We start from the raw sequence: 27,999 nt of genomic DNA on the forward strand, positions 1-27,999 counted from the left end.
GAGCAATGGAAATCCATCCTGATAACGACGTTGAATTTCATATCAGAACTTGAATCGTCCTCAAGTTACAAAATTTAAATACTATTTCCAGTAGAACACAACATCCACCGCTGCAATGATCAAGAGTGATTAAATATCATGACAACAGTGTACAAAACTTCTACCAAGTTAGTCACAACAAACTAATCAAAATGGTATTCATCATCCAATGAAAAAAAGGAGGCAACCCCATTTTTCATAAATATACTTTACATCGAATGCATAAACCTTCAATTCTCGCAAATGGTAGTACGCGCGCGTACTCAGGTGAAAGTACAAATGAGTTTGCTCTCAGTTCCACGAGTAACGCAAGAAAATTTGTATGTTCTATCACCATGCACGAGTTAAGGTTGCTCTTATTGAATAAGGTTGTTGTTATCGAATACTGCAGTAGCATATTCTCTTACTCTTCTCGGTGCCATGTCAGAACAATTTTTTCTTGGTTTGATGCCATTTTATGGCATATTCCTTTTAGATTCGTACTGAAATACAAGTTCTTGAAAAACAATAAAATCTCTATTTTGAAATCGCATTGCTGGTTCAATTAATTATACAAACTTCTATATACTGTTGATATAAAATTGACAGACTCGTGCAATTAATCATGATATAGAAAACATTATATCTAAATAATTGCGATGTATGATTAAATTATTTACTTTTGTAATAGTACCTTTAAAAATTATATCTTCAGAAGTGATTAAAACTAATACCAGTTCCTTTTGTTTTTATTTTCAATTGTTGATTTCAAAGACCACCTTATCATCAACTTACATATCAACTCCCTTTTAGCCTAACCATAAAATATAACCTTAGAAGTTTTGCTCCAACTTAACATTTAATATATAATTTATTTCACCATGTTATAAACATAAAATATTAGCTTATTTTGACAGCAATATTACAAAAGATTACTCTAAACCATATTCTGCAGACCGTCAAAAAACCCACCATTGCTATCAAAATGGCATCTATAGATAACAGTATACCAGTGCATATAGACTTGCCACGTTCCTTAATGTTGATACCTCCCTATGCAAATGTTCCATTCAGTAATTCACCGTTCAAACATGTTAAGCAGAAAAGGCTTCAATTTAACTTTGAATATCAATCGCAGGATCAAACACAAGCTTAGCACTGACAACTTGTGAAGGTTAACATCTGAAGTACATGAATTTGATTGCAAATGCAATTACAAAACTTGGGATCGTATATAGGTGGGGAAAAAATATATGCACTTTACAAATTTTTAACAATAAGATTAGAGCCTCCAACATGCCTCTCAAATACTTCCCACAAGCTAAAAAACAGCTCTTAAAACACCAAATGGCACCAATGAAAAAACAGGAGCCTCTTCATTTCAGACCTCTCCACGTTCCAGGGCATACAGAAAAAATTGTGCTTTATATTGTAGTGTATGGCTAATATGGAAGCCATTCCTTTCTCCATATCTAGATGCACCATCAAATATCTAGCTGATGAAGATCAATCATGGTTGCAGAATTTCGTATGAGTTCCTTCCGAATATCCACCTGATACATATTATAATTAAAATTCTAATTATGTAGCAATAGCTACTCAGATCATGGTGTACAAAAATATTTTTATTAAAAACTGTACAATACTTACTGAACCTAAAGACATGCAATTTGTTAATAAGGCCAATTTCAAAGTAGATAACAAATAAATGGATTATATAACAATGAACAAATAAGAATGTTATGAAACAGATGCAAATCTTAGTTACTATTGCCGAGGTAAATGATAGTCAAATGCGCTTATTAGAAAAAGGTCAACGATCAACACCAACTCGTGAAACTAAAATCCAAGTTTATATCAGATTTGTTTGACTTTCATCACAGTAGCCTGAAATTCCACCTTGACTTCTTCATTACAAGGGATAAAGGAAGTAGCCTCTCTAATGCAAAAATTATGGTAATTTTAGAGGTTAATGCAAAAATAGATTAAAATATGAAATGCACGGATGATCTCCCCCTTTTTTAACATGTATTGAAAATTTGAAATCTTAAGTTATTTGTCAAATTCGGTTCCCTCTAGTTTTCTTGAAGTTCAATGTAGTAGACAAATATATAGAAACAAACATACTCAGGTAAAATAAATTCACAAAAATAGGTAGCATGGTCAGATTACCTGAGTACCCATAAGAGAGGAAAAAACAACACTTGCTTCTGCTGCATCCTCAACTTTTAATTGCTTCAGTAACCTCCGTTCTGGATCCATGGTTGTTTCCCATAGTTGTAAAGGCATCATCTCTCCCAACCCTGCATTTATAGAACATACAAGAGTACAGTATTATTACGGATAGAAATCAAGAAAACATTGTAAATTATTCGCCCTAGAGCAAAACAGAAAAATCCCAGCATTGGGAAGACATATGAACCTCAGAATAAACGGGTAAAAGACATAAACTAGAAAGAAACAAATCATTTTCAACACAATAGACTCTTAAACATAAAACTTACTTTCTTCAACTAATATATTGTTCACTACAAGGGTCTATAACACACCCACTGATAGCAGAGATAATCATTACCACTGAGTTTGCAATGCAAGAAAGTGGGTGAGGAAGAGATGCGAAGGGGAAGAGGGGGACCACAGGTATATTTCTGCACAAAAATGTGAGAAAATGCATTGAAGGCGTCACAAACCAAAACATAATTGATTATATTATGTAATGATCAATTATGTTGGGTTTGGTAATGTTTTCTGGTAAGGTAACAAAACAATGCCAAATTCAACGAAGGAGACTCTAATCGATTGTGCAGGACTTATTTTATGTCCATTTTTCTATCAAAAAAGAATAATATTAATCATAAAAATAAACTTACGATAAAACTATTTTTCTTCATTTACCCAACCATAATACTTTTATCTCACTTTTCTCTTCCTTTCTTCCCCCCACACCTCCATTCCTTCTACTTTTTCTCTGTCAAACGAAGCATACATGATCAACTAAATCCTTAAGTATTGACATACGGTCATATTGCTCTTCTTGTTTTGTATGATTATGTATGGAGCAGATATTTCACAAATTCCCTGTGATTTCAACTATATTGAATGGACTTCCGAGTCGGGGGTCTTTAATGACATGAAGAAAATATTAATTTCCACAAATATTTTTCAAGTTTCACAAATTTGAGGTGGGAGGCACGTAGCTTAAGATGACACTTCCAATTATTTTCAAATTCATTTTTTTTACCACCCATATTTGCAAGATATATTTTCCCCTTGGTATCCACTTCACGATGAATAGCAGTTCTCAAACAATAACGACCCTTACTATTCAATAAGCTAATGTCGTATGAAAAAATTATTGTCAAAATTGTAATACAAGCCTACAAATAATTCCAGTGCAAGCAGTGTACAACTAAAATAACTTATAAGCATTACCTTTGAACCGTTGCATGTTGTATGATGCATTCGGAGGAAACGATTTTTGAAGCTTTTTACGGTCAGCCTCATCATAGCAATAGTGCACTTGTTTTCCCCGGACAACCTGGTTATTTCAGTAAAGATAGCTCGAAGTTAGTATGATTCCATCTGATAGACATTCCATGAAGTAAAAATTTTAGGCAAACCTTGTACAATGGTGGAACACCGACATAAATACAACCTTCATCAAACAATGCTTTCTGCAAGATAGAACCACTACATCAAATTTTATCATTTATTTTTTATTTATTCTTATAGAAGCTAGCTTCGTGTTCAATCTTCCATTAGGAGTAGATTTTGCCAGCATTTCCCAATATACTGTACCTGATATCTGAAGAAAAATGTCAGTAGCAAAGTTCGGATGTGAGCACCATCCACGTCAGCATCAGTCAAAATAATAATCTTATGATACCGGAGTGCATCCTTTTTAAAATCCTCTCCCTGAAATCACAAAAGATAATGATTAAGTAAATTACTAATAATAGTTGCTAAGAGCAAATGAATTCTGGCACACGATTAACTTGGTTATCATGCTATTAAAGATGGATTTTCCAATTCAATTTTGGAATTCAATGATACTTTCTAACTTCCAAACCTATTCAGGAATCAGGATAACTTTGGGTTCCCTTCGTAAACATGACAGAAATACTAAATGCTTTTGGATTCCTAATTACCATATTCACTTTCTGTTCACCTTTACATTTCTATTTTTTTACTCTAAATTCACTTTGAAAAACACATTAATTGTCGTTAACTTGGTTCTTTTGATGGCCTCCATTTGGAAATCTCAACAATTTAAAGATTGGATTTACTTTTTAAAATTTGAACTTCATGCAAGTTACTTTTCTACTAGACTCTGGATCATATATCACTAGCAATTACTTCTGTTTCAATATAAGAAGAAAATCACAGACAAAAACTTACAATTTTGCAATTGAAGAGATCTCAATTTAGTAATATTCTATAATTTATTTACACTTCACCGTGGCCTGTCTTTCAGAACTTTAACAAATGTACTTTTATTCATTTGTGTTTTTTAATCAGTTTATTTGTGTGCTTTAACTCGATCACTAATAGCAAATTAATGAAACAGGAAGTATTTTAACCTTCACACCAAGACCAAGCCCGAGAATTAAATTTTGGATCTCTTCATTTTTGTACATTGCTGCTTCATCCCTCCTTTCAATATTCAGAATCTTACCCCTCAGAGGGAGAATGGCCTGCATCAAATATGCTCTGATAAATAGATGCACTTACATAACTCCAAATAATTCTTTTATACACTATGAAGTCCAATCTAACCAGTGCTCCACATGTCAGTAAACAGAATTCAAGTTATTAGATGCAAGTAGAAAAATAAGCATTAGTAGTATGAAAACCACATCCATATTTGAAAACTCCTCAATTTTATATTTCCACTCATCACAGCATTAGCTTTGTTATAATGTTTTCTTACACTCAAAAGGTAACAAAGGTCTAATGACAACAACAAAATCCTTATTCTACTATGTGAACTTCGCTACAAAAATCACATGATGTCGACAACTCGGTTAAAGACCAAACTCTAATGAATATTATTCACCATGAGATCTCTTTTAAAGTTTAACAATCTTCTCTAATATCCTCGGTCCTCCTTTTAGAAGACTAAAAACTATATGATTTTGTTGTAATTAGAGGAAAATCTTTCTAATTAGGGATAATATCGGTAGAATCTTCCTAATTAGAGAAAATATACGTAGAATCTTCTAGTTTATTTTTCAATATATTTTTTCCTTTTTTGGAAGATTAGATTGTTACAAATAGATGTAAGGAGAGTCTAATAGATGTTGGAAGTCCCACAACGACTAGAGTTAAGGCCAATTCATAGTTTATAAGTGGGTGCAAACCTCACCTTACAAGACGGTTTTGTAGGGTTGAGTTAGGCTTTAAAATCCACTTTCTAACATGGTATCAGAGTCATGGTTAGAACCTATCCTAGCGATATTTATTGTTTGCTGGACATATTGTTCGACCCGCTATCGGGCCGCTATCGAACCACCCATTAAAATGTCTAATCCCACGCTCGAGATGTATATACCTCGGCATGAGGGGGGTGTGTTGGAAGTCCCACATCGACTAGAGTTAAGGCAAATTCATAGTTTATAAGTGGGTGTAAACCCCACCCTACAAGCCGGTTTTATGGAGTTGAGTTAGGCTTAAAGTTCACTTCTAACAATAGATATGAATGATAATAAGTCTGCCATGAGCATTGCCCATAATCCAATACAACATGACAGGACCAAATACATTGAGATTGACAAACATCTCATCAAAGATAATCTAGACAAAGGCTTTGGGAATACAACTCATATTGCTACAAAACTCTAAATAGCAGATATTTTTACAAAAAGGCTCCCTTTGGGTAGATTTCAAGATTTTGTAGATTTTGTAGGTAAGCTGAGAATGATTGATATTCATTTACCAACTTGAGGGAGCGTGTTGTAATTAGAGGACAATCTTCCTAATTAGAGATAATATCTCTAGAATCTTCTTAATTAGAGAAAATATATGTAGAATCTTCTAGTTTATTTTTCAGTATATTGTTTCCTTAGTTCTCTTTTTTTGGAAGATTAGCTTGTTACAAAATCGAATAGATACGAATGATAATAATAAAAAATCATTCTCTTTTCAAGTGATTTATTCTCCCAAGTAGTAACTTTCTGCACATGTCCAAATCATTTAAATTATTTTCTATGATTTTTTCCTCAATTGGAATTACATCAATAATTCCACAATATATAAATTCATTTTGTATACCATCCTTTCTTGTATATTCATTTATCTTAACATTCTCATTTTTCCTACTCCCACCTTTATCATTCACTACCAATGAGTATTGTTAAACGTATAGCAATAGAATTAAACTTTCGTTTGATCTTGGTAGGTACGTTCCCGTCACAAATAAACACTCAACCTCTATCTTTTGATAACTTTAGTTCCTCATCATTGGAATATTGCTCCTTGATAATAAAACTTAGAATCCAGTGATATGACATCTCCCATTATGAAGTTAAAGCTTTAATGAAAATTAACAAAATTATATTATGTCATTTAATTTCTTTTCAAAGAAATAAATGCTACTTGTACAATTTACAATGTCAACACCTCTATTATTTTAACATTATTAACATTAAAAGTTTATAGAAATAGCAAAACATTGCAGAAGAATTTGAGGAAGAAAATTATTTCCTTAAAAAAATTATGAGTGTTCCCTTTAGTGATTTGCTTTTCAAGATATAACAGGCAATATTTTATAGCATGATCGCTATTTTACATATATTTGCATCCAAATGAAACTACAACTTTTAAAGGTATAAATAATCTAAATCAAGTAATAGATTAAATAGTTCTTACTAGGGCAAGAGAAACGTTAGGAACAAACTTTATTAAACACTCATTGGTTCAAATTTAATGGAAATCACAAATTTTTGAGTTTCACAACTTATTCAATACTGTCCTGGTTTTGTAGTAGTAGCTCAATAAATTTTAACCAATGAGTGTGTTCCTAACACTGCCCATAGACATAACAAAAACAGAACTTTAGTCTTTATTGCCTCCATTGTTCCAATAAAAAAAGTCGAGTTTCAACGCAAGGTATAGTGGTGGGATGAGCTGTACATAGTTTACAACCATACACCCAGACATCTATTGCAAGGAGTGTGTCAAAGATAAAGTAAAGCACGTCTTGTGTCCACACCTAAGAGCAGTGGGAAATCTAGATTCTTAGTTGGGGCAAATATTAATATATAATACTTAAAAAAAATATTATTTTTCACAAAATATAATTCCAAAAGAATCTAAATTTTATCTCTCAACTTTATACATTAATTTATAAAATATTTTACGAGGGCAACAAAATTTTTACTAGCGCAAACAAAATTATTTGATGTTCTAAATAATAGAAACCAAACTTTGTGGAGGCAATTGACCCGTTATTCCCAATGTGCATCTGTCACCGCCTAAGAGCTCAATCTTTTAGGCATGGTTATCAAATTATTTCAATTGCAAATCGCCAAGCTAATTTTTGAATCATGAATCATAATTTGAATCGAGTAGTAAGATTCAAAAGCAACGGAAATTTACTTTTAAATACAACATATAGATAATATACAGTTTCCAATGTAAACATATTAAACTAGACACAGATTAAACAACCTAAGAGGAAATCTTACAAAACAAAATTATTAGCTATATGAGTTTGTGAAGCCTTTATTTTAAAAGAATGAAAATGAAACAACTAAATAGCTAAATAGTGTATATGCATTGAATATATAAGTGAATACAGTAGTGAAATAATGAAATACGATAAGTTCATTAATATTCCTTCAATTATTTTCTTTTAATCACTTAAGCTTTTTTTTCAATGGAAACAAGTATATTTTACCTGGAAGCGCCTGTCACGCCCTTGCTTAGCACTTCCTCCAGCTGAATCACCTTCAACTATAAAGATTTCTGCAATATAATGGCAAAGAACATTCAATTCAAAGCACATTGTCTCCTAATCAAAAAGATTTACAAAGATATCAGCTAATTTGACATGAATCAGCTCTACATATAAAAAACTAGTAGAAAATCAGAATACAATATTCTGTATTTACTGCAATAATAGCATTGTATAGGCATATAATCTTTGATTTAAAGGAGAGAATATCTTCTAATTATGTATTATAATGTAATAAATCTCTTATTTTTCAAGGTTTATCGACCACAACTACAACTCCAGTGACCTTCCCGGCAACATTCTGACAGCAACCCACCTAGTTCAGTTTTAAATATTTTTCCAAATCCATTGATGCTTTTTTGCATCCTACATGGTTGTCTTTCACGAAAAGAAGGTAGGGTTGTTTTCCCTCCTTAAGAAGTTTTATCTTGAGGTAAACACGCAGTCTAGTATCCCTATACAGTATCTTCACAACGATGATGCATGTGAATATTTATCTCATTGGTTTCAATAATTCACGGCTTTAAAAGGCATTCTTCAACAAATATCCTATGCCCACAAACTTCAACAAAACAATAGGACAAGCACAAAAACAAGCATCTCACTGAAACCACTCAAACTCTTCTCCATTGCAATGTTCCCGGACACTTCTAGGGTGGGTTTGTCCTCTCAGTGAACTACTTTATCAATCACATATCATCCTCTGTCCCAAATGATTAGGCTCCTCGTTCACCATTTGATACATTTTCTCCTTGTGTCTTTCGCTCCATGTGTTTGGTTCACATTTTGACTTTAGCTTGACAAACTCTCACCATAGTCCACCAAATGTGTCTTACTAGGATATCATCGATAGTAAAAGGGTTATCAACCTACCATTGTTTCCCTCCCCTTGAGAGTGCTTCCTCTCCTCCTGACATGTGACGTTTTGTCCCTCCTAATATCCATAATCTAGTCCCACTTAAACATGTTTCTCAAGATGACACTGTTGTGCACCTAGATGTTCCCCAAAATAGAGACTCAGGTTGTACGACCTCATTAGACATATCAACATCACCAATGACCTGTTGCCATTCTTAACATGAAAGAGTACCTTTAACACCAATTCCAAACTATAGACTTTGTTAAGCTTTGATATCCTAGAAGAGAACTTGGTTGGAAAGTTTAACTGTGCGGTCAATATCTAGATATTGTCTCTAGAATGTGTAGTGAGACAGTCCTTGAACTCCCTCTAGGACATTGGGGTGCAGTAATTCAGATACTAAAATACAGTAAGAGTGGCCTCGTTTAATAAGATAGGAGACGTGCTAAGAAAGTTGGTGAGTCATCTGCCAATTCGGTCAGTTCACTCAATGGTAGGCAATCCACATATGGGTATTATATGATCTAACCTAAGGAGGAGTGATGAAAATCATAATATATTCTGTATTTATTGTAATACTAGAGGATTATGAGAATATAATCTTTGATTTAGTGGAAACAGAATATTATGTGTTTATGTAGTATAATTAATGTAATAAGTCTGTATAAACTCACATCCACCATGTATTCAAACACAGTTTCAGTCCATCATTCCCCTGTTTCCACGTCTGACAATACTGATGTGAATATTTGAGCAAATAGTCATGTCTAGTAAGAAACAATTGGTTTTAAAGTAGAAATTATTGACTAAAGATGAATCAAATCATTGAAAACATTACCAAAAGACTCTAAACAAAATATTAACTCTAAAAATTGGGACAAAACCGCCACATAACCCAAACACCATGTTATTGTTTTAACAAATCTGCATACAATTGCCCAAGGGAATCAACTTACAGCCTTAACAAATGATATTTGAGTGATAGTTGGAAAGGCAATACTTTCTGTGAAAGTTTGAGAGATGGTAAAAATATTATTACTGTGTGTTAAAGTTTCTATTACACAGAAAAGTCCTATATAAGGAACAATGGACCAGCACCTAAAAGCCCAAAACTAAAAGTCCAATTATACAATACAATCTATTTCAACACTCTCCCCCTCAAGCTGGAGCATATAGATCATATGCACCAAGCTTGGAACATATACATTGAATCCTAGGCCCCCTTAGAGCTTTGGTCATAATGTCTCCGAGTTGTTCATTAGAATTGACAAACTCAGTAACAAGTTCCTTAGTCAACAACTTCTCTCTAATAAAATGACAATCAATTTCTATATGTTTTGTTCTCTCATGAAACACTGGATCGGAGGCAATATGAAGGGCTGCTTGGTTGTCACAGTACAGTTTCAACGACTCATTTCCACAAAATTTCAACTCTTGGAGAAGTTGCTTGATCCACACAAGTTCGCATGTAGTCAAAGCCATAGATCGGTATTCAGCTTCAGCACTAGATCTAGCAACAACACTTTGTTTCTTACTTCTCCAAGATATAAGGTTCCCTCCAAGTAGAACACAATATCCTGTAGTAGATCTTCGATCAATTGGAGAACCAGCCCAATCTGCATCACAATATCCTTCAATCTGAGTGCTTCCCTTGTCCTCATACAACAATCCCTGTCCTGGATTTCCTTTTATGTATCTGAGAATTCGAATCACTGCATTCCAATGGTCAACATGTGGATTCTGCATAAATTGACTCACAATCCCCACTGGATAAGGAAGATCAGGTCTTGTTATTGTAAGATATATGAGTTTTCCAACCAGCCTTCTATATCTCTCTGGATCTGAGAAAGGTTCACCTTGATCTCTCATTAGCTTTTGATTTGAGTCCATAGGACTATCAATAGGCTTGCAATTTGTCAAGCCTGTTTCCTCTAAAATATCAAGAGCATATTTCCTTTGTGAAATGATGACACCTTCTTTTGACTGTGCTACTTCAATACCAAGGAAGTATTTTAGACGACCCAGATCTTTAGTCTGAAAGTGGTTGAACAAATGATTCTTTAATTGAGTAATTTTAGTGTTGTCATTCTCTGTAATAACAATATCATCAACATACACCATGAGATAAACACATTTGTCAGGAGAAAAATGACCATAAAACACTGAGTGATCCGCCTCACATCGTTTCAATCCAAAATTTTGCACAACCCGACTAAATTTACCAAACCAAGCACGAGGTGATTGTTTCAAGCCATAGAAGGAACGACGTAATTTACAAACTAACCCAGACTCCCCCTGAGCAACAAACCCAGGAGGTTGCTCCATGTATATCTCCTCTTCCAGATCACCATGAAGAAAGGCATTTTTAATGTCCAACTGGTAAAGTGGCCAATGACGAATGGCAGCCATAGCAAGTAAAATACGAACTGTACTGGTTTTAGCCACAGGAGAAAAAGTATCACAATAATCAATGCCATAAACTTGAGTATATCCCTTAGCTACTAGACGAGCTTTTAGACGATCAATTTCACCAGTAGGACCAACCTTAATAGCATAAACCCATCGGCAGCCAACAGGCTTCTTACCAGGAGGAAGAGGAACAAGGTCCCAAGTACCATTGTGGTCAAGGGCCTGCATTTCATCAACCATGGCTTGACGCCATCCAGGATGATCAAGTGCCTCATAAATATTATTAGGAGTCTTAAGGGAGGATAAGGAGGAAACAAAAGAGAAATAGGTAGAAGACAAACGATGATAGCTCAAAAAATTATAAACAGGATATGGATTACGAGTAGAACGAATACCTTTTCGAAGGGCAATGGGAAAATTCTCATCTGAGTCAGTAGAAGACGAGGAGGATGAAGGATCCATGGTCTGGTGAGCTGATGGAGGAGGAGATGAGTCTAGAGGATCTTCATTGTTCTGAGCTTGAGATTGTCTCCGACGCTGATATGTGAGAAGAGGTGGAGGAACAATGTCATTCACATTTTGAGTTTGAGGTATAGAAGCAGGAATAACCAAGGGATCACACGATGGTAGAGGAAACATTTGTTGAACAGATGAACGATCCTCCACAGAGGACGAGAAAAACAGTGTATCCTCAAAGAATGTGACATCAGCAGACATATAATATCTCTTGGTGGAGGGAGAATAACATTTATACCCTTTCTAAAGACGAGAATATCCCAAGAAGACACACTTAATAGCCTTTGCGGATAGCTTATCAAGACCTGGAGAAACATTATGGACAAAACATGTACACCCAAATACACGTGGGGAGATATGATATAGAGTGTCATTTGGAAAAATGACAGAATGAGGAATTTTATTCTCAAGAGAGGAAGAAGGCATCCTATTGATTAGAAAACAGGCAGTGAGGACTGCATCGCCCCAGTGATGTACAGGAATATTAGTATTCAACATCAAGGAGCGTGCATTTCAATGAGATATCTATTCTTCCTCTCTGCAATACCATTTTGTTGTGGAGTGTGAGGACATGTTGACTGATGTAAAATTCCTTGGGAAGATAAAAATGAAGAAAACGCTGAAGAAAAATATTCCTTAGCATTATCACTACGAAGGATTTTAATTGTCTTCCCAAATTGGTTCTTAATTTCATTAATAAAGGACACAAATATGGACAAAAGTTCAGATCTCTCTTTCATTAAATAAACCCAAGTACATCGAGAGAATTCATCAATGAAGGTTACAAAATAATTAAAACCAAAAGAAGTAACACGACTTGGTCCCCAAATATCAGAGTGAATAGTTGAGAAAGGAGAATTACATAGTGTCTCAGACTTTTTAGGATGAGAAGATCTAACATGTTTTCCTAATTGACACGACTCACAATCTAAGACTTGAATGTTCCTGAGACTTGGAACCATCATCTTCAACTTGGATAAACTTGGATGGCCCAACCGATCATGCAAAAGTTTTGGAGATGAAGTGGTAAAACAGGAAACTGAAGAGCTATGTTTCAAAAAATAAAGTCCTCAAGACTCATGTCCTTCTCCAATCAGGCGACCCGTACCATGTTCCTGTATAACAAAGGAATTAGCAGTAAAGGTTACAGAACAATTTAAGGAACGAGTCAATTGGCTCAAGGAGATTAAATTGTAAGGACAATGAGGAATATACAAAACAGAATTTAAATTTAGTGAAGGAGATAAGGAAACTCTGCCAATTCTCTGAGATGCAACTTTGGATCCATTGGCAACAGTAATTAAATGAGGAATTTTCTGAGAGGACATGGAAGAAAATGAAGAAATAGTACCAGAGATATGGTCTGAGGCACCTGAGTCAAGGATCCATGGATTGTGACCTTCCACAAATTGAGATATACAGGCAGTTGACACATTGGACATGGAAGAGGATTGGTCAGGATGAGAAGATTTTCCAGACTTATACTTCAAAAATTCTTGATATTCTTCATTTGAAATTTTGGGTTCGAGATCATCAGATTTCGAAACATGAGCGACTTTGTCAGGATATCCATGTAAGGCATAACATTTCTCTCGAGTATGGCCTATCCTCTTACAATATGTGCACTGAGGACGCATACCACGGCCACCACGTCCTCCTCGGTTGCCTCTGCCTCCTCCTCTTCCTTGTGGTGCTACCATAGCTGATGTTTCAATACCACCAATTGAACTTTCGTCTTTAACTAATGAAGGTACCCGAAGAAGTCGAGTAACTAAGCTGTCCATTGATGGAACTTGATCACCAGCTAACATTTGATCACGAACATGATCAAAATCTGAATGTAGACCTCTTAAAATTAAGACCATATAAAACTTATCAAACTTCTTGTTTAGGCCTTCTAAAGAATCAGCCACAAAGAAATTCTTCAATTCTTCTACAGCAGCACGGGACGTTCCTATGTAAGTAACCATATCATGATTGTTTTGTTTGAGGGAAGTCACTCTTTGAGTTGCATCAAAGAGACGTTGCACATCGTTAGCAAAGATATCCTGAGCTTTTCTCCAAAAGGAAGAGCACGATTTGTAAGGTCTTAAAATTTCTAAGACTTCTGGTTCAACAGATTGCCATAGGACAGCACATAGTTGAAAATCAAGTTTCTTCCATTGAGATTTCTCTTCTTCAGGAACGGTGGAAACATCTTGTTCAAGATGATCATGGTGTCCTTGACCAAGAAACCATAACTCCACGGAAGAAGACCAAGATAGATAGTTTTTCCAATTGAGTTTTGCAGAAGTAATGGTTGGAGTAGCAGAGAGAGACGGTGTTCCAAGACCAGCCATTATAAAGCCAAACAAAAAAAGAGGGAAAAAGGTGTGGGAAGAAACCCTAAACGGAGCAACCCTCAACGGAACAGCAAATCAGAGACCACAATACACTCAGAAGACGGTGGCGAAACGACCGGCAATGGTGCGGTGAAGATCCGGCACGGGAGAGGCGGCGCGTGAAGCCCACGCGCCTGAGAGAGGTCAGAGAGAAACGGCGCGTGACGGCGCGTCGAGAGAAGGATGAGGCAGCGACCACCACGGATGGGTCGCGCTCGTCGAGGCGCACCGAACCCTTAACTTCGCCGGAGAAAAGGCAGCAACGGCGGCGGCGGCGACGGTGGCGGCGGACGGCGGCGGAAGCGACGGTGAACGACGGCGCGGGCAGTGAGCAGTGGCGAACCCTAACCAGCTCTGGATACCATGTGAAAGTTTGAGAGATGGTAAAAATATTATTACTGTGTGTTAAAGTTTCTATTACACAGAAAAGTCCTATATAAGGAACAATGGACCAGCACCTAAAAGCCCAAAACTAAAAGTCCAATTATACAATACAATCTATTTCAACACTTTCGAAATCCCTAAAACATATAATTAGATGGCAAGACTAAAAGTCAAGTCAAAATTCGATAGAAATACACTGAAATAAAGATTTTTGGGACATAATATCAAAACTACTGTTAGAATGATTGCACCTAAGTATCATCATTAAGCCTACTTAAGGGTAGTGTGCTAGTCTTTATGTGTCGTATCTACAGTAGTACCTAGGTCTAAGGCAAACCCTTAATCTTCCATATACTTTTGTATCAGAACTTTATTATAAATAAATGAAAGTGAGAGGAGTCAATCAAGCCCTCTAGAAATATATTTTACAGTTTCAGTCTCAAGTACTACTTTCTAAGATTTACTTGGAAAGCCATGGACCCAATAGATTATGGGACAATTAGGTGACTATTTTTTACAACCGGCTTTAACTACACCATCTGAAATTTGGGTTGGATCTAACTTGAGTTCTGAACCTGTCTCATGGGATATAGATTTTCCAAGGTTTTATAATTATAAGTTTTAGACATATACATAGTCAATGTGAGATCTCAATAAATTTCATTCTAAGAGTTATGATATGCAAAAATTAATAGTAATAACTCTAGGTCAATCACAAAACTGTGGTTCAAATGTTAAGTAAAATAAGTTTCACAAAATTAAAAACCATCATACCACATTCTTCAGGATTTGAAGATGAACAATCAGCTAGTTTTCCCGGAAGAGATGAAGATCTCAATACACTCTTTTGTCTCACCAATTCTCTCGCTCTTTTTGCTGCCAAAGCTGCCTAATTAGACAATAAATTCACAAGATGCTTTTGGTTAAGCCTAACCTCCTATCAGGAACCATAGATTTAAAATACAGAACTGTAAACTCAAAAAAGAAATGATTACCTTAAAAGCATTGAGAGCTTTAGAAAGTATTGAATCAAGCACATCTGGATGCAATTCTAAATACTCAGTAAGATAGTCATGAATAGATTGGTCAACCACTTTTCGTACCTCTGGATTTCCTAACCTTGTCTTTTCACGTCAAAGAGAATAGTAAGGAAAAAACATGAGGCAGTGCCATGGAATGCAGGAAAAGAATATAAGATTCTGAAAATTCCAATATTTCCAGTAGACCTGAAGGAGAGAACGTAAGCATTGCACCAAACTAATATAAAATAGGTAATACCTTTGTTTGTCCTTCAAACTCAGGGTTTGGGACCTTGACTGAGACTACACAAGTTAGACCCTCTCTAACATGCTCGCCACTTAAAGTAATATCCTTATCCTGCAAAGAACAGAGAACACTACTTAACAATGAAAAGAATCCACTCTGTAACTACTCATAAATTAATCCATGATCAAGTTGGACAAATGGAGGCATTTGCTATTTTACAATTCCCATGTCTAATAGACCATGTCAACATGTACAGAAGTTTCAGTTCTTTTAAGCATAAATTATATAATAGGCAAAGTTGTTTGGTCTTTTGAGAAATTGGCTACTGTAGTGCACCCTAGTTAAGGGTAAAACAATGTTAAAGTATCAGTAGGTATAGTCAGAGCGAAAATCAAAGTTACAAATTCTATACAAGCACTTTCATATTTAAAGAAAGTAGCCATGCATAAATTGCTAAAGAGGTAAAACAAATAAAAAAAGAAACAGCCGCTGAGCAATACCTTAATAACTTTTGACTTCTTTCCTAGACCATTCAGCGTTCTTGTTATAGAAGCCTTCATGGCCTCAATATGAGTGCCACCATCAATAGTGCGTATACTATTAGCATATCCCAGTATTGTATCTGAGTATGCATCTTCACACCTAGAAAAGAAGAAATTAATCAAATCAAAAATGCTAAAAAGGAATTACTAATAGTTGTCAACCATATTGTACAGAAATCTCCATAAATCATTTTGAGCTTCTACTTTTACTAGATATAAAACACAAACCCCAAATTCGCAAATTAACTCCTAATCCATAAGCAGGCAACTGCCAAATACAGACAAATGAATCCTGACATACTAGATGAAATGTATCTAGCGAACTCTGCTGTCAATTGGAGTTGTAGGTAGGGCTTACCATTGAAAAGCTATATCAACTGCGATGCCATCAGTTTCTTTTCTAAAACTCAGAACGTCATGAAGAGCTTTCTGAAACGGAGGGTCACTAGTCAGTAACCATTTAACAACTACTGAAAACATCAGCTCAAATATATTGCATAATAAGTTGGTTCTTCCATTAAAAGGAACAAATTGAAACAATGATACATGTTTCTAATATAGAAAATCAAGACTGACAAAATCAGGTAGCAACACTAAGCCATCTTTACAAGGGACAATTGAGAACACTGGTTACAAGAAGTGAGAGCACATCCAACAGTAGAGAAAGATACTCCAATAAAAGAGAAATATTGTTACAAACCCAGAATGGAAATAGAATAAAGAATGGTTTCAAAATGCTCAGTTCTCCTTCAAGGGTCGCCACCTTTCACAGCTGAGCTAATGATCTGTTCTCCAAAACCAACAAATCTCTTTCGATCTTTTTTCTTGCTTCTATTCAAGTCAACTACCCAACCAATTCTGTACTTAACTACTGTTAGAATAATTACTAAGTCTACTTGTTAGTGTAGTCAGTAGGACTAAAATAGGGGGTAGTGTGTTGGGTTATCTCTAATCATTGTACCTAGCAGTCTAGGACAGGGACTTGACCTTCTATCTCTCTATTGTATCAACTCTTTATCTATATAAGTAACAGAACATGAGAGGTGTCTTACAAGCCCTCAAGAACATATTTTTATCTCAAGTTGGTATCAGAGCAGGTTCATCCTGCTCTGGTTTCTGTCCTAAAGTGGTCCACCAGCATTGTCATTGCTGTTTGCATCTGTCCGGTGCCCATTGCCGCCGTCCGCGGTTGTCTTGCCACTATCTGCAGCTGTCAACTGCAGTTTGAAGCTCTTCAACTTGGTTCTCTGCCATCCGCCACCGTCCGTCGTCACTGTTCCGTCCGGCGACCACTGGATCTGGTTCGCCTCTTCACGCGACGACCAACCCCACCGATGCCGGCGTCTGATTATTCCCCACGCTCCGCCATGCACCGCTTCTTTGTGCACTGCGAACAGGCGCTTGCAGCTCACGCGCCGCCCTATGGCTGCCGGAAAGTCACCACGACACCTCCATAGCCGTCACCTGGACCTCCTCTCTCTGCTCTGCTCCTCAAAACCCTGCTTCAATGAGGTCCAGAAGCTCCCCTTGAAGAAAACCCTGAGAAACCCCTAGGGTTTTCTAGTTCCTCTCGGTTTTCTGGCTCCTTTTTGGTTCCTCTCCTATTTTTATCAACAATGGCGTCTGGAAGTGTTCTTTCTTTCTCTGGAAGTCCCTCAATTACTTCCGAAAAGCTAAACGGAAAGAATTACCTCTCTTGGTCTGCTGCCGTGGAAATGTGGTTTCTCGGTCAAGGACACTATGACCACCTTGAGCAGGATGGAAGCCAAGTACCTTCTGAAAAAGCTGAACAATGGAAACAAGCAGATTTCCAATTGTGTGCCCCATTGTGGCAATCTGTGGAACCCCGACTTTTGATATCTCTTAGAGCCTTCAAAACATGTCACTCTTTTTGGAAGAAAGCTCAAAGCATTTATGCTAATGATATTCAACGTCTCTATGATACAGCAAACAAGCTTGCATGTCTCAAAATGAAGACCATGATATGGTCTCCTTCATGACTGAAGCCCAAGCAGTTGTGGAAGAGTTGAGAATGTTCTTGGAAGTGGAATCTTCAGAAGACATCAAGAAGAAGCTTGACAAGTATGATATGGTGATGATCCTCCGTGCTTTACACCCTGATTTGAATCATATAAGAGATCAACTTCTGACAAGTCATGAGGTCCCTTCCTTGGAAGCCTTGACCACACGTCTTCTTCGTGTTCCAGTGCCTCAATCTCAGGAAGCTCCTGAAATAATGGAACCATCTGTCATGGTTGCTACGCGGGGAAGAGGAGGACGGGGCACTAGAGAAGGAGGACGTGGAGGTAGGGGACGTCCATAGTGCACTTACTGTAAGAGGATGGGTCACACCCAAGAAAACTGCTACTCCTTGCATGGTTTTCCTTCAAAAACAGCCAATATCTCTAAGGCTGAAACTCTCACTTCCAACTCCAAGTTCACTGAGGAAGAGTATCAAGAGTATCTGTAATTAAAGTCTAACAGCTTGGCGCAATCATCTTAATCCCCAAGTACATCCATAGCTTGCATTTCTCAATCCATGGAAGGTCAAAATTCATGGGTAATTGACTCGGGTGCTTCTGATCACATCTCTGGTAATACCTCATTGTTCTCAACCCTTTCCCTCCAAGAAAAACCCCATTTCATTACTCTTGCAAATGGCTCTAAAACTTGTTCAAAGGGAGTCGGTCAAGTCTCCCTGTCTCCCTCTCTAACTCTGAAATCTGTTCTTTTTGTCCCTAATTGTCCATTCAATTTAATTTCCTTAAGTCAGTTAACCAAAATGTTACATTGTTCAATAACTTTCAATTCAAAATCTTTTGTTATACAGGAGCGTGGCTCGGGGAGACAGATTGGAGAAGGATATGAAGCTGGAGGTTTATACCATTTTGGATCTCGTCCACGAGTATCCTGTGTTGCAGCTCTTCCCCTAAAGTGTTACATGACCGATTTGTCCACCCTCACTTGTCAAAGTTAAAAAAGATGTGTCCTGAACTTAGTGGTCTTCAGACTTTAGAATGTGAGTCTGGTCAACTAGGAAAACATGTTAGATCTGTCTTTCCTAAAAAGTCTCAATCAATGTGTAATTCTAGTTTTTCTATTATTCATTCTGATGTCTGGGGACCTAGTCGCGTCTCTTCTTTTGGTTTTAGGTACTTTGTTACCTTTATTGATGAGTATTCTAGATCTACTTGGGTTTATCTAATGAAAGATCGCTCTGAATTGTTACCCATCTTCACATCCTTTTTGAATGAAATCAAGAACCAATTTGGTCAAGTGATTAAAATCTTAAGAAGTGATAATGCTAAAGAGTATTTCTCATCCAATTTTTCTGCAATCCTTAGCTCCCATGGTATTTTGCATCAGTCCACTTGTCCTCATACACCCCAGCAAAATGGTATAGCCGAAAGAAAAAATAGACACTTAGTTGAAATTGTCCGTACCCTTTTGCTTGGTGCCCATATACCTGTCCATCATTGGGGGGGATGCCATCTTAACCGCCTGTTTTCTTATTAATAGGATGCCCTCCTCCTCTCTCAATAATAAAGTCCCTTTCTCCATTCTCTTTCCCAATGATCCTCTCTTTCACACCCCTCCTCGAGTTTTTGGTTGTGTATGTTTTGTTCACGACATGTCTCCGGGGCTAGACAAGCTCTCCGCTCGTGCGATCAAATGTGTCTTTTTGGGCTATTCTCGGCTTCAAAAAGGGTACCGGTGTTACTCTCCTGAAACCAAGAAGTACTACATGTCTACCAATGTTACATTCTTTGAACAGACACTTTTCTTCTCTCCATCTATTCAAGATGTCCATATCCTCCAACAGGTCCTTCCTCTTCCAGTAGTTGAGTCCAATATCTCTAATGTCACTGTCAATCCAAGTCATGCTCAAGGTCCTCCAGAACCTTCCTCTCCACATATTGATATCTTCCGACACAGTACCCCGATGGGTAGTCCTCTTCTAGAAAATGGTGGATCTCCTCCTTCAGATTCTTCTCCCTCATCACCTCCTGCCACGCCTCCTGGTGAAGATGATTCTGGTTGGCCCATTGCTCTCAGAAAAGGTACTCGTTCCACTCGAAACCCTCATCCCATTTATAATTTTCTTAGCTATCACAGATTGTCGCCCTCCTTTTATTCCCTTTTATCCTCAGTGTCCTCTGTGGTTATACCCAAAAATGCGAAAGAAGCACTTGATCATCCTAGATGGCGACAGGCCATGATTGCTGAAATGCAGGCTCTTGACCACAGTAATACTTGGGAGCTTGTGCCACTTCTCCCGGGCAAAAAGGTTGTTGGTTGTCGATAGGTCTTTGCAATTAAAGTTGGCCCTAATGGTGACATTGATCGGCTCAAAGCCCGACTAGTTGCAAAAGGGTACACTCAGGTGTATGGCCTTGATTATTGTGACACATTTTCTCTCGTGGCCAAGATGACTACCATTCGTCTGTTCTTTGCAATGGCAACAATTCGTCATTGGCCACTTCATCAATTGGATATCAAGAATGCCTTTCTCCATGGTGATCTCAAGGAGGAAGTTTATATAGAGCAACCTCCTGGGTTTGTTGCTCAGGGGGAGTCTGGTATGGTTTGCAAATTGCACCGATCTCTATATGGGCTCAAGCAATCACCACGTGCTTGGTTTGAAAAATTCAGCTCCATTGTTCAGAAATTTGGGCTAAAACGCAGTGAAGCAAATCATTCAATCGTTTATTATCACTCGTCTCTCGGGAAATGTGTTTACTTAATTGTATATGTTGATGATATCGTTATTACAGGGAATGATACTGATGGAATATCTCAATTGAAGGAGTACTTGTGTAGACATTTCCAAACCAAGGATCTTGGAAGCCTCAAATACTTCTTAGGCATTGATGTAGCTCAGTCAAAAGATGGAGTTGTAATCTCCCAAAGGAAGTATGCTCTGGATATTTTGCAAGAAACATGCATGATTGATTGTAGACCGGTTGAGAGTCCCATGGACCCAAATCAAAAATTAACAACAGAAGAAGGTGAATTATTCCCCGACCCGGAGAGATATAGGAGGCTAGTTGGAAAACTAATCTATCTCACTATTACAAGGCCAGATCTATCTTTTGTTGTTGGGGTGGTTAGTCAGTTCATGCAAGCTCCATGTGTTGGCCATTGGAATGCTATCATTCGCATTCTAAGGTATCTAAAAAAGGCTCCCGGGCAAGGGCTGTTATATGAAGAAAAAGGAAGCCTTCAGGTATCAGGATATTGTGATGTCGATTGGGCAGGTTCTCCTATTGATAGACGATCTACTACTGGATATTGTGTTTTCCTTGGAGGAAACATTATCTCATGGAAAAGTAAGAAACAGAATGTAGTGGCTCGATCAACAGCGGAAGTTGAATATAGGGCAATGGCGTCACTAACATGTGAACTTATATGGGTGAAACAGTTCCTTCAAGAGCTTAGCTTCTGTGACATCCAGAGTATGAAGATGTATTGTGATAACCAAGTTGCTCTTCACATTGCATCAAATCCAGTGTTTCACGAGAGGACTAAGCATATAGAAATTGATTGTCATTTTGTTCGGGAAAAGTTATTGTCAAAAGAAATATGTACCGAGTTTGTTGGATCAAATGACCAACTTGCAGATGTGTTGACTAAGTCATTAAGGGGACCTCGGATCGAGTTTATTTGTTCCAAGCTTGGTACATACAATCTGTATGCTCCAGCTTGAGGGGGAGTGTTAGAATAATTACTAAGTCTACTTGTTAGTGTAGTCAGTAGGACGAAAATAGGGGGTAGTGTGTTGGGTTATCTCTAATCATTGAACCTAGCAGTCTAGGACAGGGACTTGACCTTCTATCTCTCTATTGTATCAACTCTTTATCTATATAAATAACAGAACATGAGAGGTGTCTTACAAGCCCTCAAGAACATATTTTTATCTCAAGTACTACAACTGTAACAGCTTTTCCTATTTCCAGCTCTAACTAATTGGCCTTTTTCGTTTTTCTTCTGTCACGAGGGCTGGCAGACATCAAGACATATATAAATGCTCATTCAGCACATAAAGAAAACTTAATACACCCACATAACTGACGGCGAAATGCTATCACACCCGAGTTAGCATTGGTCATCCTGCATGGGTCATTACTCTGCCTGACAAAACAGAGATACAATGACCCTGGTGTACAGGGTGAGTTCAATGGTGATTCAACTGGTTGTGTCAGTAGCGTTACTCCAAAATTGTAGCATGTAATACAACTTTCACAATTTATTATAAAAATCTGAATCCAGATAGCATCGAACTTCTTTTTATCTCAAATGCCATGTGAGCAAGTGTTTACAGATGGGAACTTAAAAGAGTTGTGCGGTAAATATTATATGCAGTATGACAGATATTTTATAGAAACATATAATAAAATGTGATGCACACAAGTATAATAGAACTTGATTTACAATTGAAGTAGAATGAAGGATAAGATATCCAACCTAAGCAAACCAGCACAAAACAATAAAAGAACAAATGGCATTAACCATAAATTACAAGTATTAGACCTTATCTGCATTGAGCCATTTCACATATTCGACCAACCCCCCAGCATAAAAATATTTGTTATATTGAGCTTTATTTGGATCATTATCCTCTTTCTGAAGTGTGATTGTAAGCTGCAAAGGTCAAGAAAACCCACCATAAGACACAAGGTAAATATATAAATGCTCTTCTAGAATACTTTGATTTATAGCTGGCTTAATGATGGACAATGCACTTTTCTCCTTTAACCCATTATGAAAACCGATGAATATTACTTACATATTAAAAGCATAGCCGAGCATCATCGAAAATATAAAAGGACATGAAGGGTTAGATTTCTGTTGACACTAAATAGATTGAACTTGAGCCTATATTATCTCTCAGAGAAGTAGAACAAGAAGAAATTTGATTAGAAGTGATGAGCTAGGCTTAATCTTATTAATTTAAAAAATTCAAGTATATGATTTGTTTATAAAAAAAATTGTTGTGCTAGTACCTAGAATTTTTCATAACTCCGTCTAAACTCAGTAACATATAAAATGATGTTTCTATTATTTTATTCAAATTAATTTGGGCTATATGCTAAGTTGTGGGGTAGAATAAGAGTTTTAATTTTTTTTTAAAATAACACATAAATATCTACAGAGCTTCATTGTGTTTAAGATAATTAAAAGGTAGAATAAATCTAAAACCCAATCCCATGAATCATATGAAAAATTCTGCAAGTTACACATAAAAAGCTGAAATTTCTGGAAACCCAATAAGAGTTGTTGATGCCAAGTATATCAAATTATTAATAATTAAGGTAGTTTGTGTATGACTTTAACTCCAGATACCAATTTAATATTATCAAGCAACGATACTGTGTAGTCTAAATAACAAATACTATGATGCAAAAAAAAAGAATATGGAACATAACACAAACCAAGTCTTTTAGATTAACTCAAATGATTATTGAAAACATCGTTTATAACCTCATTCAAATTGGTTACATGACATCGGAACTACGGTATTATATTTCCATCAGGCATTATCAGTTAAAAAAAAAACTCTGTTGCCATCTTATAATTCTCAGTCAATTTACATAATTGACTGCTTTCCTTTTACATACAATAGGAAAACATTTTAATCCCCTTTCAAGGGAGTGACAATGTTCCTTTTCTTGTGCCATATTCAGTGTTTAATTGAGCTTCAGAAATTCCAGCACTTCCACTGAAGTTGATCTAAATGATGTCATTGCTTTACTAACCAGATAATATGCGGTTCTATCAAGGGCCAACCACAGTTCTAGCAGTTAAACCTTTTGTATCCAATTTCCATCCTTAAACTCCATTCCAAAACGAGAATATCAATCATCAACTGTCCCAGAAGCTTAAAATATTAGGTGAAGGCTCACGAATAGTTTTTTATATGCAACATTTCTTCACACAATAACTCTTGGACCTAAAGCATAAAAAATGCAAGGACCGACCCACTTCATGTTATGCCTATTGTCAACTTTTATTAATCGCTCTGTCATAGAGAATTCTGATACCATATTATTAACTCTCCCAAAAACTTTTATAAACTATTATATAAAGATATTCTCTCTTTTGATGTCTACGTTTTGTTTCTTATTTTACTCTTTAAATAATAATTTTTTTAAATAAATTATACCAATTTTACTCTTTTAAGTGACCTTCTTTAAATTTAACTGTTTTTTCAAATTTAACTATTTTTTCAAATTTAATTACATTCTATTATAAAAAAACTATCTATAATAAAGTTGTAAAATGTAATTATATTTTATTATAAAAAAAGGTCACGCATGTATTTTCACTTCAAGGAAATTTAGTCACTTATCAACACATTGATGAAGTAATCAAAATACACTAATAAAATGTTATGATGAAGTATTAACATTTATGACCATATGTAACAAGAACAACGAATGTTGTATATGACATCACAAATGGATAATACTAACTCAACAACTTCACCTTTGGGTTGAGGAAAGCTAACTCCCTAATCCGTCCAGCTATTGTGCTATAATCAAACTCAATAGCAGTGGTGAAAACTGCAAGTTTAGATAAAAGTACATCATGTGTAAAATTTGCAGGGAAAAAAACATAACGTAGAAAAAATGGCATGATCATATAATATGAACCTTCTTTGTCGGGCCAAAATCTAACACGTGTCCCTCGATTATCTTTCCTTTCATCTGGAAGCACAAGGCATTTTAGAATTGTCACTGGTTTTCCACGAGAATATTTTTGTGTGTATTCCATTCCATCACGCCAAACTGTTATCTCTAGTGACTGTGAATTTTGATAGTAAACAAGATCTTTAGATAACATTGTTGACTAAGCATATCTAACAACATCTGACTAAAAACATAATATAAAAGCGACTGTGTTATTTGCTGACATCTAAACATGTGATGAATAAGGTGTGGATGTGTAAAATTAAAGACAACAGTTATATCCATCACAACTTTTTTATCCAATGCATTGTACAAACCTTGAAAAAGTTTCAACTAAAAAAAAAGGAAAAAATTGATAAAAGCGTACCTCAGACAAGGCATTAACAACAGACAAACCAACACCGTGCAAACCTCCCGAGACAGAATATCCACTGTTGGCACCACCAAATTTTCCACCAGCGTGCAAGACCTGCAAAGTTCAAAGGAGTAAATAACTGTTATCCAAAAAGATCAAGTACATAAAATATGTATTCCAAAAGCAGGGAAAATTTGGGTTACAGCATACGGTCCAAGTTCCAACCTTTTCAAAAGTGAAAATTTTAGGGGGTGTTTAGTTTGAAAAGGCATTTCCTCTTTCCACTTTATTTTCAGTTTGTAGAAGTTCGTGTAGAGAAAAAGAAAACAACCTTTTATGATTCTCTGTTTTCATTTTTTCCTGAATACACATCAGGAAACATGAAGAAAAATGAAAATAGGAAAACACTTTCTCAAACTTTATCTTTTACTACAAGAATGATAAGGAACATCAACAAACAATACGGAACCAGATATGGAAGACTCTAATCAGTTAATTAAATATCCTTGAATACTGACAATAAAATTTGTAAAATAACACAAAAGAATCTCAGTCGTATTTGCTGACGGTTAAATGATTCTCTTGTCATATTTAGTATGACAAGCTAATAGATGGCATAACACCTAGTTCACATCGCATATTTGTGAAGTCAACAGATACTCAAGATGTGGAAACAGCTCCATATGTCAGGTGTAGAAATGACAAAAACCTGACTACCTCACTTATAACAAATTAAAACAAGAACACGTGGAATAACAAAAAGTGAATCTAGCAATAATATTAATAACTAATAGTCACTGAATGGGGAAATCAACTCTAGAACTTCAAAACCTTCACTAAATTTCAAACTGTCATGCTTTTCCTTACACTAGAAACATAATTTTTAGCTAAGCTAAATCTCAAATAGTCATGCATCTCCTTCCACTCTAAACAAAATTACGTTGATAAGATAAAAAGCAAAACAAACTCAGTTGGATTTGAATTGCATGGCATTGAAAGAGCCACACAACTAGATATTCAGAAACATTCAAGGCATATAACGAAGCAATTATCAAGACTTATCAAAGTATGTGTAATAATACCGTCAACACTGTCTCCAAGGCAGATTTATTTGTAACTGGATGCAAGTCAGTGGGAATCTGCACTCCATGATATAAATTAGCACATATAATCAAAATAAAGTAAAAGATAGAATTAAACACTGATTAAAAGGGAACAAGAGTTAACAGCTTAAATCTTGATAGAAAGCAAATTATATTTATTTCCACAAAATAACCATTGCTAGCATTGTCACTGTCAAGCAGTTCATCATTATAATATTTAACTCGAAAAAATTAAGAAAGTTAGAGAATAGTTAATGGTTACATTAAAAAAGTAGTACCATATACTATACCCAACTCAGGATTTTTTTAGGTAGATGGGCGTCTAAATTTTTAATGTAAAATGCAAAGGTTTAAACTTAAAATTAACATTAATTTGGTCAGTTATCAAAAATGAACCAACTAAAAATGTCAGAGCAAGATACATACAAATAAAGCACAGTCAACCATGAGAAAATTTAAAAAACAAACAAAGCATACCCCACGACCATTGTCAGTGATGCTCACAGAACCATCTGCAAGCAAAACAACATCAATCCTGGAAGCAAACCCACCTTGAGCTTCATCAACAGCATTATCCAAAATTTCATACACCTAAGACACCACATAAACTCTTCAATCAGAGAAACCTCGGGACAAAAACAAAATAGAAACAAAGCAGCCGCAGAAAATGAAACTACAAGACAATACCAAATGGTGCAACCCTCGAGGGCCAGTGCTTCCAATGTACATCCCGGGCCTTTTCCTCACAGGGTCCAAGCCTTCCAGCACCTGCATGTAACAAACAACCCTTTACCAAACACATGCCACTTCCAAACCATATTTAACAAAGCAATTAAATAACCCAAATACTAATGCACTGACAAACAAGAAAAACACACGACATCATATAAAACTCCACACATATACTAATTCCCACAGCACTCATAACTTTTTAGCACAATCAAATTGACACGTCAAAACCTGAATTTGATCAGAACCATAAGCTGTGGAACTTTCACTTTTCTGAAAAGCTTCAGTGGTAGGAACAGAAGACATAAACGCCCTTGGGGTAGCAGTAATTGAAACCGAGCAGGGAACCCATGATTTTCTCAGATGAAAACTCGTCCTGGGAAAACCAGGAAAAGAATAAGGACGAACAAATAAACCCTTCAGGCTTCATTATCAAAATTTGGAAACTTTTCTAAAAGGGGCAAGCAAAAGGTGAAGTTATGCATACCTGGTTTTGGTGAGAGTAGAAGAAGGGAGAGAAGAAAAACGCGTATGGAAGGAAGAGCGGGTGAAGAAGCGAGAAGCCATGAAGCGAAGCAGAGGAGGACGATACAGAAGAACTTGCGCCATCACATTCACATTCCCAAATCACTCGCTTCGCTTTTCCTCCTATGCTTCCCAGAGTTCACTGACGCTATCTTCTTTCTCTAAACCCTACAACATATTTTAGAGTAAACTCAATTCTTAATACTTTCCCTCCACAAGATGACTTTGTAAGCAGAAAAAAAAAGTACCCACTCGTTTGAGTTTGAGG

The 27,999-nt window shown here is 36.3% G+C and overlaps 2 protein-coding genes across 3 annotated transcripts; both read right to left on the reverse strand.

Annotated features, from left to right (window-relative positions):
• Positions 1 to 1,112: 1,112 nt before the first annotated feature.
• Positions 1,113 to 27,976, reverse strand: LOC108329366 (DNA gyrase subunit B, chloroplastic/mitochondrial). 2 transcript variants are annotated; one of them, XM_052873072.1, is made up of 22 exons: positions 27,694 to 27,958; positions 27,438 to 27,582; positions 27,165 to 27,245; positions 26,955 to 27,068; positions 26,457 to 26,513; positions 25,387 to 25,488; positions 24,984 to 25,134; positions 24,817 to 24,893; positions 22,861 to 22,971; positions 16,688 to 16,758; positions 16,288 to 16,429; positions 15,800 to 15,898; positions 15,517 to 15,645; positions 15,296 to 15,410; positions 7,916 to 7,983; positions 4,599 to 4,712; positions 3,817 to 3,933; positions 3,639 to 3,692; positions 3,451 to 3,556; positions 2,594 to 2,666; positions 2,191 to 2,321; positions 1,113 to 1,571 (listed from the first exon to the last, which is right to left on the reverse strand). In XM_052873072.1, the coding sequence occupies exons 1-21, from the start codon at positions 27,813 to 27,815 to the stop codon at positions 2,240 to 2,242; spliced, it is 2,130 nt and encodes a 709-aa protein (XP_052729032.1). In that variant the 5' UTR covers positions 27,816 to 27,958; the 3' UTR covers positions 1,113 to 1,571; positions 2,191 to 2,239. The 2 variants fall into 2 exon arrangements, with proteins under 2 accessions (XP_052729032.1, XP_017419027.2); XM_017563538.2 differs by lacking the exon at positions 2,594 to 2,666 and having other exon boundaries at positions 27,694 to 27,976.
• Positions 12,469 to 14,313, reverse strand: LOC128195449 (uncharacterized). Its single transcript, XM_052873073.1, has 2 exons — positions 13,108 to 14,313; positions 12,469 to 12,871 (listed from the first exon to the last, which is right to left on the reverse strand). Exons 1-2 carry the CDS (start codon positions 14,093 to 14,095, stop codon positions 12,834 to 12,836), a joined length of 1,026 nt encoding a protein of 341 aa, XP_052729033.1. The 5' UTR covers positions 14,096 to 14,313; the 3' UTR covers positions 12,469 to 12,833.
• Positions 27,977 to 27,999: the final 23 nt, after the last annotated feature.

Source organism: Vigna angularis, chromosome 2, assembly GCF_016808095.1.
Source record: "Vigna angularis cultivar LongXiaoDou No.4 chromosome 2, ASM1680809v1, whole genome shotgun sequence".
NCBI lineage: Eukaryota > Viridiplantae > Streptophyta > Magnoliopsida > Fabales > Fabaceae > Vigna > Vigna angularis.